The sequence below is a fragment of the Rhinoderma darwinii genome, chromosome 1 (genome assembly GCF_050947455.1).
Source record: "Rhinoderma darwinii isolate aRhiDar2 chromosome 1, aRhiDar2.hap1, whole genome shotgun sequence".
In the NCBI taxonomy this organism is placed as follows: domain Eukaryota; kingdom Metazoa; phylum Chordata; class Amphibia; order Anura; family Rhinodermatidae; genus Rhinoderma; species Rhinoderma darwinii.
In genome coordinates this window covers 390716045-390729090 of record NC_134687.1, presented here as the reverse complement: position 1 = coordinate 390729090, position 13046 = coordinate 390716045, and the positions used below count along the sequence as shown (strand labels likewise).

Sequence of the window (13046 nt, the reverse complement as noted above, 5' to 3'; positions counted from 1 at the left end):
TGTGGCGGACGGCAGTAGGTGCAGCAGGACACGACTCCAAAACTAGACAGGCTCAGGAACAAAGCACAGTACGAGATACAGGTAGCAGGACACAGGAACAGGAGAATACTGAGGGACCATTTGCAAAGACTAACATGGGAATTACTAACAACGCTCAGGCAGGGAGTGAAGGGGCAGGGCCCCTTAAATAGTCCAGAGTGTTTGGGGCTAATTTTAAATATAATTCATGTGAGCCTTCAAGGCCGGGCACGGCGTGCGCGCACCCTACGGGACAGTGCCGAGCGTAGCGGAAGTGAGTGCTGGCGTCTCCTAGGAAGGAGATGCCTGCCAGCACTCATAGATCCATGGCTGCGGCCGCCAAGTGGTGAGTAGGAACGGCGGTCTGCGGCCATGGATGCTACAATTGCATTCTGTTTCTGCTTATCTGGACTCTGGAGCAACTGCAAACTTTATTAATCAGGCTTGGTAGACAATCTTTACTTGCCCACGACTCCTCTGGGGAAAACGCTAATGGTAGCTTCCGTGAATGGTCAAGCATTGCCAGATCTAATGCTCTCCATCAAAGAATCTTTGAGGTTACAGGTGGGTGTTCTACACTCGGAACAAATAGCATTCTATGTTTAGCATAAGGCTAATAATCTAATCCTGCTGGAACTACCATGGCTTCGCCAACACGCTCCTTTCCTCGACTGGAATTCCGGAGAAATTCTCCAGTGGCAAACCCGATGTCTACATTGCTGTCTGCCTCAGGTTCGTCCTGTCCCATCTCCAATGCCTCAGTCACTCCCTGGTCTGCCTCCACAGTATGCCTGTTATGCAGATGTCTTCAGCAAAAAGGAGGCTGAGATCCTACCTCCTCATCGTCCTTACGACTGTCCGATTGAGTTGCTTCCTGAGACTTCACCTCCTCGTGGACGGGTATATCCACTCTCTCTGCCTGAAACCCAAGCCAAGTCGGCATAAGGCCTGATTCACACGAGCGCTGCGCATCTCGAAAGTGAAAAACTGCAGTTTTTCACATCCAAGGTGCATCCGTGCTCAGCGCTGCGGGACGCAATGTCACGCATCCCCCATAGTTAGGAGTCTATGGAGGGATGCGTGAAAAGATAGGACATGTCCTATTTTCACACCGACCCTTCACACGGTCCGTTGAAACAACGGCTTGTGAACGGCCACATTGAATTACATAGGTCCGTGGGACAGCCGCTGTTTCAACAGCCGTCACACGGACATTTAACACGTTCGTGTGAATCAGGCCTAATTCAAGGAGAACCTCGAGAGGGGGTTTATCAGGAAATCTACTTCTACAGCCGGAGCTGGATTCTTCTTTGTGGAAAAGAAAGATGGATCTCTCCGGCCCTGCATCGATTACCGTGGTCTAAATACGATTACCGTTAAAAAGTACCACTTACCACTGATCTCTGAGCTCTTTGACCGAATCTATGGAGCCAAGATTTTCACTAAGCTGTATCTTCGTGGGGCATACAATTTGATACGCATCTAAAAGGGTGATGAGTGGAAAACCGCATTCAACACCAGAGACGGTCACTATGAGTATCTCGTGATGACCTTTGGACTATGCAATGCTCCAGCTTTGTTCCAGGAATTTGTGAATGATATATTCATCTGTTGTACGTGTGCGTGGTGTACCTGGAACGACATCTACTCACCTGATCTTACGACACACCGGAACTAAGTCCTGTCGCAGTTAAGGTGGAAAGGAGGGGGTTGAATGTTCAAACCTCCTACACTGTGTGCCGCCATTTTTTGAGCGAATGTACAGTGTAGTAGGCTTACATACAGTGGTAATCAAACAGTAAAACACAAACATACACAGACATAACTTACCTGCTCCTGCCGCCGCCGCTTCCTTCGCTCCGTCCGCTCGCTCTGTTCCTAGTACTTGCTTCTGATCACATGTCCGGAAGCCGCGACCGGAAGTAGTCATCTTACTGTCCGGTCGCGGCTTCCGGTCCACATGAAAATGGCGCCGGATGTCACTCGGCCGAAGACCTTCCTTTTGGACTGTGTGGGAGCGGCGCATGCGCCGTTCCCACACAGACGGCATACACTATAGTGAATGGAACGGCTCCCGTTCCCATTCTCTATGGGGATGTATGTGCCGTATTCCATCTCAGTATGTGTCATTAATCGACACATACAGAGATGAAAAAAAATGGCAGCCCCCATAGTGAAGTAAAAGTTAGAAAAAAATAAAAAAGTAAAACACAAACACACAAATAAAATGTATTTAAATAACACAATAAAAGCAAATTTATATTAAAAAAAATTTTTTCGCGACACCTGTCCTTTAACAAATCTCATTCACACGCTGCGTAACATTTCCTACAAGAAATTGATCTGCGGTGCGTATTTTTCATACTGCAGCATGTCAATTCCTGCTGCGGGAAGTGGACTGAATTGCTGCGTCTTTCAGAGATGTCATTATCTCCCAACATTGAGAAAAATGCAGCAAAATCCGAACCATTTTCTGCAGTAAAAAAAAATTCAGAGAATGATGCGGTTTTTCTGCAGCGGAAATCCTGCTAGTCTCTGCGGAATTGCTGCAGAAATTTTCTGCAGCAATTCCGTTATGTGTGGACAAGCCCTTAGGCTGGGTTCACACGTGGCGGAATTTCACTTGAATTCCGCTGCGGACACTCCGCAGCGTTAATCCGCAGCGTTAATCCGCAGCGGAGCCGTTTCTCCATTGACTTCCACTTCTATTTAGAAGTGTTCGTTTAGACGAGGCGTAAAATGGTTGCGGACTCATGGTGGAATTTCTCCATTGACTTCAATGGAGATTCTTATTTCCGCAATGAAGTCCGCAGCTGTCATGCACATGTTATGTGTGGTGCGGATGCGTCTTGCTTTTTTGACATGACATTTCTTCATTCTGGCTGGACCTATGTATTTCTAGGTCTACAGCCAGACTGAGGAAGTCAATGGGGCTCCCGTAATTACGGGAGCGTTGCTAGGAGACGTCAGTAAATAGTCACTGTCCAGGGTGCTGAAAGAGTTAAGCGATCGGCAGTAACTGTTTCTGCACCCTGGACAGTGACTACCGATCCCAATATACAGCAACCTGTCAAAAAAATAGAAGTTCATACTTACCGAGAACTCCCTGCTTCTGTCTCCAGTCCGGCTTCCCAGGATGACGTTTCAGTCTAAGTGACGGCTGCAGCCAATCACAGGCTGCAGCGGTCACATGAACTGCCGCGTCATCCAGGGAGGTCGGGCTGGATGCCGAAAGAGGGACGCGTCACCAAGACAACGGCCGGTAAGTATGAAATTTGTTTACTTTCACTAGGGAAAGTGCTGGCCCTTCTCTCTATCCTGCACTGATAGAGAGAAGGGAAGCACTTTGACTGCAGTCCGCAGCAGCTAGTCCGCATCAATTTACTGCACATTTTGGGCAGATCCGCCGCAGAATCTGCAACGCAGATTCTGTGCGGCATTGATGCGGACAGTTGCGTAGGAAATCCGCCACGTGGGGGCATGCCCTTAGAGAGACTATAATTAATAAGCACTGTTAGGTAGTTGCTGGTGGACCACTATTGTGTACCGGCCCATTTGCCAGATGGCCAGTCCGACCCTGTGTCCAGATACAATACTAAGTACTGCAACCCCATCAATAAGACTGTCTCACAAACCTCCACTGAAGTGTGAGGCCTCTTTCACATACTCTTTTTTTGTAAGCGTTTTAAATTGCATGAAAAGTATTTTTAATGGCTTTTTTTTTTACATTCATTTTTTTGTGGTGTTTTTAATCTGGTGTCAATTTGAAGCCGATGGAAAAAAACGCTGTAAGTAGAGCATGCTGCATTTAAAGTGTCCCTCCAGTTATACTCTCCCGTCCGAACAGGAGCAGTACTTCTCCTGCACGCTGGACAGTACTGCTGTCGTGGCAACCGTACGACACCTGGAGAGTATTGTGTGCGGTTTCAATTCTAATTAATTGGAGCCGTGCACGATACTTTTCGGGCATCGTATGGTTACCATGGCAATAGCACCACCCAGGATGCAGGAGCGTCTCTCCCCACCCAATGTTACTTTGGGCGAGAACGTATAACTGAAGGGGCAAATTAAAGAAAAAAAAAAAAAGGTTGCACACCTCAAAATCACTACAAAACTGCCCCAATACAAAACGCTGTGTATGTAAACTTTCTCAAATTTTCGAACTTCAAAGTAACATCTTGCTGCTGCGTTTTCGGGCAAAAAAAATGTGCCACCAAAAACGTGAATAAATGCTGTGTTTGAATCCAGCCTTAAAATAATTTTAAATGTAGAAACTTCCATTTATATAAATTTATGAAGAGCCTCAGTGAATCAGGGCATTGCATATAAGGCTTCCTTTTTGCAGGAGGTATATATTTTTCTACTAGATACATTTAGTGTGAGAAAATAACTTTCAATCAATAAGAATATATTGCAAGAATCAATTCACATAATATTGCGAGTAAGGTAAATGATGAACATTCCTGGGTAACGAACGCTGCTCTGCTATGCCTCAAACAATACACATTTTTGGCAGCGTGCAGACACCACTGCCTCTTGTGGTCGATGCCTGAGTTGCTGTGGATATTAATGTGGCATTGCAAGTTAAAGGAAAGCAAATATCTTCTTGGCCTCAGGTACCACAAAACCACATTAACCAGGCTTTTCACAGCAATGGACTGCATTTCGGACAGTTCTCAGTAAGAGATGACTATGCCAGAGAAAATAGTTGGTCTAAGTATCATTACACATGTCATTACTTTATACACTGCTCAGAAAAGCTTACAGTCTACAAAACCATATGGTAAAACTGTGTTAAAAAGCAATTTTCCCTATATAGTGTTATTAATGGCAATCTATTTCTAATCTGCAATAACCCTGCTGCCACTATATTACCGGGTGAACAGCTTCTACCCTCACCTACGGTCTCCTTCCCTTGTAGATTGTAAGTCCTCGTGGGCAGGGTCCTCTCTCCCTCTATACCAGTCTGTCACTCATTAAGCTCATGTTTATTGTACTTATTACTTTTATTGTCTAATGTTATGTTCTTAAACCCCTTTTTTATATGTATATAGCGCCCTGGAATTAATGGTGCTTTAAGATAAATAATAATAATAATAATAATCTGCAAGAGCAGTTGGCACAATAAAAGTGTCATTTAACAGAAGCCTATTTTGATGTGTGGCTATTGAAATGCACTAATGGCTATCACTGCAACCTACCTGATCTCTCCATAAGGCCTTATTCACATGAACGTGTCCGTTTTGCGCGCGTAAAAAATGTAGCGTTTTTCTTGTGTTGCAGTTCCATGTGACATCCGTGTACGGTGCACATCTGCGTTTTCTACGCGCGTATGTCATCCGTATGTCACGCGTTGTTTTTACGTCAGCAAAATAAACTGAAGGAGGTGGTTTTATTTCATAATTTCTTTAGCAACTGTTGGGTGAAAAACGCATGGCCCACGGATGTGCGTCCGTGTGCTGTCCGTGATTTTCACGCACCCATTGACTTCAATGGGTGTGTGATGTGCAAAAAACGCACAAGAATAGGACATGCAGTGAGTTTCACACAGCGGACACGTGTGAATGTGCCCTTAGAGCTTTCGAATTTTCTACAAGCTCATTATCAGCCCCGCCCTTGCTAGTAAAGGATTCATTTTACATTTTAGGGAATAGTTATTTATGCGATTCCTTGACACATTATTCAAAGGCTACACTGCATGTTGTGTTAGGTAGAAAACTAGTATGTTTTATCTCATCCACTCATAAGGGAACCAGCTAAATTCCTGCTGTTAAGCAATTTGACTTGTCTGTACGAAGTGCAGAGGATGGCTCTACCATGACAAGACATTTCTTTTTTTAATATGGAGTCTAGATGGCTGCCCTGCTCATTCTTGAACTATAATAGCTGTTCATCACATACAGAAAAATGCAGTCAGTACATCTGAGCTGAGATATTTCACTGCCTCAGGCATTTAGCCTTGCCCTCAAGAATCCGGGCTGGCACTTCAATGCACTGAATATGTGCAAGGAACTTAGCTGCATGTACGACACAGCTCTGCATGTCTACAAATGATTGTTTTCTTTCTTTATAGAACTATTAAGGCTACGTTCACACCAGATTTTCTATCCAGATTTGCGGTTGGAAAATCCACAGCGGAATACAGAAGCAGCAACATGGATGAGATTTCAACAAATCTCATACACTTGGGAAGCATGGGAAAATAAAAATCTGATAGAAAATCCTAGTGCTGCCGATTATTTGCAATCAGCAGCAAAATCTGCAAGTCCAGAAAAAAAAAAAGTTTAAAAAACAACAAAAAACAGTATTCTCCCCTTCCCTGGCGTGCTCATAGCAATGCGTCCCTGGCTGGGTTGTGTACACTAGGCCTCTAGTGCTGACGTGTTGACACAGGACTGCTGCAGCCAATCACAGGCTGCAGCGATCACAGATGACGAAACATCAGCGCAGGGGGCTGGGTGTACAGAGACCAGCTGGGGAACCAGGGACGTGTTGCATAGGGAGCGCTAGGGGAGGTGAGAAGTTCGGCGGTGTTCTGCAGTAAAGAACCCCTTACAAAATCTACCCAAATATTATCATGATTTAGTTCGGATTTCCAGGCGGAATTTGCTGTGGAATTTTCCGCAGCAAATCCGACCCATGTGGATGTACCCTCGATATAATAATTTTGTTTACAATGCACAAAATGCTTTCTCCTCTCACACTCAAAAATGTAAGATTTACTTAGTTAACTACAGTTGCCCACAGCTCCACAAGCCATAATTACAGGGATCCGATAAACTGAGATCTGAGGTGCTCATCTGTGTGGATCTCACATAGCACTTAGCAGAGCTGCTGTTACAGTCCTTGTGACTACAGAACTGACCTGGAAGGAATTAGTTAGTCCTGTTCCTTACTGACAAAATAGTTTTATGGGCATTATAGAGGGGGGGAGGTCACCCACTCTGGTCGACTTGTGGTTCTCACTCTGGTCGACTGATGATGGTTCTCACTCTGGTCGACTGGTGGTGGTTCTCACTCTGGTCGACTGGTGGTGGTTCTCACTCTGGTCGACTGGTGGTGGTTCTCACTCTGGTCGACTGGTGGTGGTTCTCACTCTGGTCGACTGGTGGCGGTTCTCACTCTGGTCGACTGGTGGCGGTTCTCACTCTGGTCGACTGGTGGCGGTTCTCACTCTGGTCGACTGGTGGCGGTTCTCACTCTGGTCGACTGGTGGTGGTTCTCACTCTGGTCGACTGGTGGCGGTTCTCACTCTGGTCGACTGGTGGTGGTTCTCACTCTGGTCGACTGGTGGTGGTTCTCACTCTGGTCGTTGTGGTGGTTCTCACTCTGGTCGACTTGTGGTGGTTCTCACTCGGGAAGACTTATAGTGCTTCTCACTCGGGTCGACTTGTGGTGGTTCTCTCTCTGGTCGACTTGTGGTGGTCCTGACTCTGGTCGACTGGTGGTGGTTCTCACTCTGGTCGTTGTGGTGGTTCTCACTCTGGTCGACTGGTGGTGGTTCTCACTCTGGTCAACTGGTGGTGGTTCTCACTCTGGTCGATTGGTGGTGGTTCTCACTCTGGTTGACTGGTGGTGGTTCTCACTCTGGTCGACTTGTGGTGGTTCTCACTCTGGTCGTTGTGGTGGTTCTCACGCTGGTAAACTTGTGGTAGTTCTCACTCGGGAAGACTTGTAGTGCTTCTCATTCGGGTCGACTTGTGATGGTTCTCACTCTGGTCGACTGGTGGTGGTTCTCACTCTGGTCGACTGGTGGTGGTTCTCACTCTGGTCGTTGTAGGGGTTGTCACTCTGGTCGACTTGTGGTGGTTCTCACTCGGGTCGACTTGTGGTGGTTCTCACTCGGGTCGACTTGTGGTGGTTCTCACTCTGGTCGACATGTGGTGGTTCTCGGTCTGCTCGACTTGTGGTGGTTCTCGTTCTGGTCAACTTGTGGTGGTTTTTACTCTGGTCCATGTATTCCTTCTGCAGGGGAAATGAAACGGGCATACTTGGAATTGTCTAACCGTTTGAATTTCTTTTTGCCCCTGTTATGAGCTCTAATAATTACTTTTTTTTAACCTTGCCCTTTAATAAACAAGGCAAAAAATATTTTTACAGCTAGAATGTTCTCGCCTGCTTCCGTTTGCAGTGTGCGATTTGCATGCACCCATTGACTTCAATGGGTGCGTGCTGCGTGAAACACGGGCAAGTATAGGACATGTCGTGGGTTTTACTCAGCGCACATATGCTGCGTGAAAATCACTGACATTCTGAACGGCCCCATTCATTAACATAGGTCTGTGCGACGTGCGTGAAAATCACATGCGTATCACACGTTCGTGTGAATAAGGCCTTAGCCTAATATATCCCACCCCTTGACAAGTTTTATTGTAACAAGATATTCAATGTTAGTAACTTCACCTGTCAGTGGTTTTAATGCTATGGCTGATCAATGTATATAAAATTTACGCCTGTCGGAATGTTAAATTGAAAAAATTCCCTGCGTTGTCATTGTCTAAATTGTGTGTGTCCTTAAAGGGGTTTTCCCTGCGTTGTCATTGTCTAAATTGTGTGTGTCCTTAAAGGGGTTTTCCCATCAGAGACACTTATGACATATCCACAGGATACGTCATAAATGTCAGATAGATGCGGGTCCCACCTCTGGGACCCGCACCTATCTCTAGAACGGGCCCCCTAAACCCTGTTCTACCTCTCTGCGTTGTAGCTGAATCGTGTGATTTCCGACCATGATTACGGAAACAGCGTAGCTCGCTGAGCTACGCTGTTTCCGTAAGTCCCATAGAACTGAATGGTAGTTACAGAAACAGCGTAGCTCGCATGCTAAGCTGCTTCCGTAACTGCCACTTACTACTATGGGAGTTACGGAAACAGTGTACACTGTTTCCGTAATTCATGGTCGGAAATCACACGCTTCAGCCACAACACGGAGCAGTAGAACAGGGTTTAGGGGCCCCGTTCTAGAGATAGGTGCAGGTCCCAGAGGTGTGGATATGTCATAAATGTTGTTTTCTTCTGCTGTGTTGTGAAAAATTATTCTCAATCGCTTTTTCGTAAATCTGGGGAGGTGACAATATGTGCGCCAGTACAGTTTCCACAGAACTTTATGGTAAATGTGTCTATTCATTTTGTGGTACATCCTGCTCTACACCAATCCTCCTCACTAGCATGACCACGGCGAGAAGTTTGTATGGAGTGATCGAAGTCTCTATACAAACTCTATGGTAGCTACGGAAACAGCGAAGGGCAGTGTTGTGGATAGGTGACTGATAATGTTTATTGAGGGAAAACCCCTTTAAGCAAATTGACTACGCTTGTGGGTACTGCATTGGTGACTATATTGATGGGCACCCGGATTTCCCAGAACGCAATGTATTTACAGAAACGGAATATATATATATATATATAAAGTGTGTGTAGTATTTGACTGTAGGAAGTGTAAACTAGGAGTGATGGAAGCTGCAGGAATGGGTGGACTTTCTGTCATCTTCTCTGCTTTGCTCCTCACATCCCCACCCTGGGCTCCATCCATCACCATCCCCCTACACGAGATCTCTCTCACACACACACAAAAAAAGTTTCAACAACAAGCTGCTGGGCCAATGGCAGGAGAGAGACCCGGGAAAGGGGCTGAGCAAAGGGCGAGGAGATGAAGAGAAAAGCAGCGGCGAGCTAGACGAGCCTGGCTGAGGGAAAAAGCCGCTGCTCCGGTCATGGTTTTGTTAGAATGAGGGCACCGTGTGTACCCAGAGCCTGGCAGACATTTCCCGCACTTTACTGACACGGGAGAGCGAGCGTTCCCCTCCCCCTGAGGACAGCGCACATCACTGTGAATGGGACCGCTCTCCTCACACTGCCCTGAGGGCGAGGACTACAGAGCCCAGTAATGCCATCTGCATGAGAATACCCAGCGCGGCAACATGAGCCTCCGGGCACCGGAGGGACGGTCGAGCTATTGACCCACCGCGGTGTACGCAGTTACCTGGCATCTTGAGGGCACTGTTGGGTGGATTGGATGGTGTGAAGGGACCGCACTAGGACTTGTGCTCCATTGTGCTCGGCATGGCTGCTGGATGCGGGCTGACGTACGTGCTGCTGCTGGCTTCCCTGCTAGGACAGTCCTTGGGCCAGATGATCTGCTGGCATGCCATGTTTACGTGCCAGTTGGAGCAGCAATGTAGCTTTGCCTACAACCAGTATATCAGGGCGTGCCAATCGGTGCTTACCGGGGAAGACGTTAACGAGCCGACCCAGCGCCGCTGCCCCAGCCACTGCATGAATGCCATCATCCAACTGAACCTCACCAGGGCCGGGCCCGCGCTGGAGCACTGTGACTGTGTTAGTGATGAGGCTTGTAAAGCCACCAAGCGGGCTATCGAGCCGTGCATGCCCAGGACCAGCATGGGTGGCGGGGGCGCTAGACGCGGCACGGTCATTGGCTGCACGGCCGCACGGAGGCTCTGCGAGAAGGACAGCAACTGCTCCGATTCAATGTCCAACTACCTGCGTTATTGCGGGCCGCTGTTCAATGGACTGAGCTGCCCGGAGAGATGCATGGCAGTCATATCGGAAATGATGAAGGTGCCCAAGGCGCTGCTGCTCAGTGACTGCGTGTGTGATGGTATGGAGCGGCCCATCTGCGAGTCTGTCAAGGAAAGCATGGTCCGCTTGTGCTTCGGGATGGATGGCTATGGGGGATCCAGCAGCGGAGGGGATTTCGATGACGATGATGATGAGGACGATCTTACCACTAGGCCTACCAAAGCAACGAACTGTGGTGCCCTCCGTGCTGCCCCTACATTCACCCTATGGACATGTATGATGCTGATGGTGGTGCAGGGAATATGGGAGACTGCTGCCTGATCTGATCGCTGATTGAGACTATATGCCCCACTGAAAGGGGAGCTGGCATCCTGGCATGACCCCAGTAGCTGTGCACTAGCACCAGTCTGTGCGTTGGTCATCTCCTGTATGTCTCTTCACCAAGTGCTCCTAATGGTCTCAAGCTGGGCATAGATGTAATGTACCCCAATAATCATGGGCCGATCCAATTCGATCAGTTGTAATGGTGATTTATCGGACACTAGTCATGAATGACGGTTCACTGTGATCTGCTTACTGCTGTACACTTGTATGGAAGGGTTAATATTACCAATAATCGCTTTGTAGATGGGACGAGCAATAGTTGTTTCAATAGATATTGGATGGTTTATTGTATTTAGGAAATCTCATTACTGCCATGGCCAACTTGAGTCTTCCCAGCTGTCTCTATGGAAGTGAGAATAGTCCTATATACTATGCAGTACTGGCCCCTAAGGACAAGCTATGCAACTTCCACCAACCAGCTGATCTATAGAACCTCTCAACACCATTATTATTATACGTGGCAATGATATATTGTACTTAAAAGATATTGCAACCAAATAGTTTGTAATGCTCCAATGCATCTAATGCAAAAAATTAAGTTACTTTTTAAATAGTCTTGAATAAAAATATTCTGTTGTTGTGTCTTCAGCTCCTATGCACAACTTTGTCTCCATAGTTACAGACTACAAGCAAACCCTGTGTAGTCCGATCCTGCAGTCCTCTCTTTCACCTGTCCCCTAGACCTGGCAAACATCAATTTAGAAAGGTGAGTAAGAAGTAGGGGACAGATGGCGAGGGAGTATGACCGCGGGACCAGACTAAACAGAGTTTGTTTGTAGTCTGTAACCATGGAGACACATAGATAGGCAAAAGTGTTGTAGGCACAAAACTGTAAATTATTTTTAATTAACACTATTTACAAAGTTTCTTGTTTTTTTTTTGTTATTTTTTTAGATGCATTGGAGCAATAAAAAAAACATTAAAGGAGTTCTCTAGAAATTACAGCTATTAGTTTCTGCACACTATTTACAGTGCGTAACCTGCATAGAGATGTGTGTTTGTTTACACCCATAAGTCCCTGCAGGTCTATAGACTGATCAGACTTACTGCAGTAACTGATATCTACAGTCGTCACCTCCTGGAGAACGGCTTTAGGGAGCAACTGCCAAAAATTGCCTTCTGTATGTGTAGAAATGTCCACAAATGCCCGTTTCCTTTGTTAGTATAGTGGCTGTTTCTGTGTGTGACATGACGGTGACAGTGTCATTAGGTGCTGCCACAATGACTGCCTTTCTACACAATATACACACAATATACAAGACACTCAGATACTGAGATATATATATATATATTGCAGATTTGCTATGGCATATGTTATCTTTATGAATCTGGACACCTTGCATCACTATTATCTTATAGTATATTTTATCCTATTGTCCCTTTACATACCATCTAGATATAATATTGATGCTGCTGTTCCATAGTGGAAAGTATATGCACCAGGGTACTGTACATTAACCCCCCCCCCCCCCCCCAAGAGGTGCCACCTGTTCCAGAGCTCTGCACTGCCACCATAGACCTGTAAATATCCCATTCAGAATATTGTTACTGGAAGAACTATAAATAGTGTATTTAAATGGGAAGAATATGTTAGTGGCTTTATATGTGTACATATTTTTATATAAATTGTATTCCAGGAATAATTTATTTAGAACTGTGCTCTCAAACCTGTGGTTCTCCTCCAGCGGTTGCGAAATTCCAACTCCCAGCATGTTGGGGGTTGTAGTTTGGCAACCGCTTGAAGAGCCACAGGTTTCAGACTACTGATTTAGAATACAGAGGTGAATTCTGTGTTGGTAAACAATGTTTCCACCAATGGTGCGTTAATATGTTCATCGCCCTGTCCTTCAAATGTACAGTTTATTTGATAGATTTACTGAAGTGGGAAAAATATTTTTGCAGAGAATTTTATGAACTTTGTAGAAATGTGTAAAAACAACTTTTGTTCCATGACTGCCTTACACTTTTGTATTTTTATAAATTAAATAACAGGAATATTTGAAAACACACGAGACTTTTGGTGTACTCTTTTTTGGTTTGTTAGTAAATAGTTTTAAAAAAACAAGGTACGTTGCGCTTTTTTGTTTATAAATAACAAAACA

General features: G+C 45.9%; 1 protein-coding gene across 1 annotated transcript; it reads left to right on the top strand.

Annotated features, from left to right (window-relative positions):
* The first annotated feature begins 9597 nt into the window (after positions 1–9597).
* On the top strand, positions 9598–12959 carry GAS1 (growth arrest specific 1). Its single transcript, XM_075828793.1, has one exon. The coding sequence runs from the start codon at positions 10081–10083 to the stop codon at positions 10879–10881; it is 801 nt and encodes a 266-aa protein (XP_075684908.1). The 5' UTR covers positions 9598–10080; the 3' UTR covers positions 10882–12959.
* The last annotated feature ends 87 nt before the right edge of the window (positions 12960–13046 follow it).

Coding starts and splice junctions, on each gene's coding strand:
- GAS1 (XM_075828793.1), top strand. CDS start 10,081: ATGGCTGCTGGATGCGGGCTGACGTACGTGCTGCTGCTGGCTTCCCTG.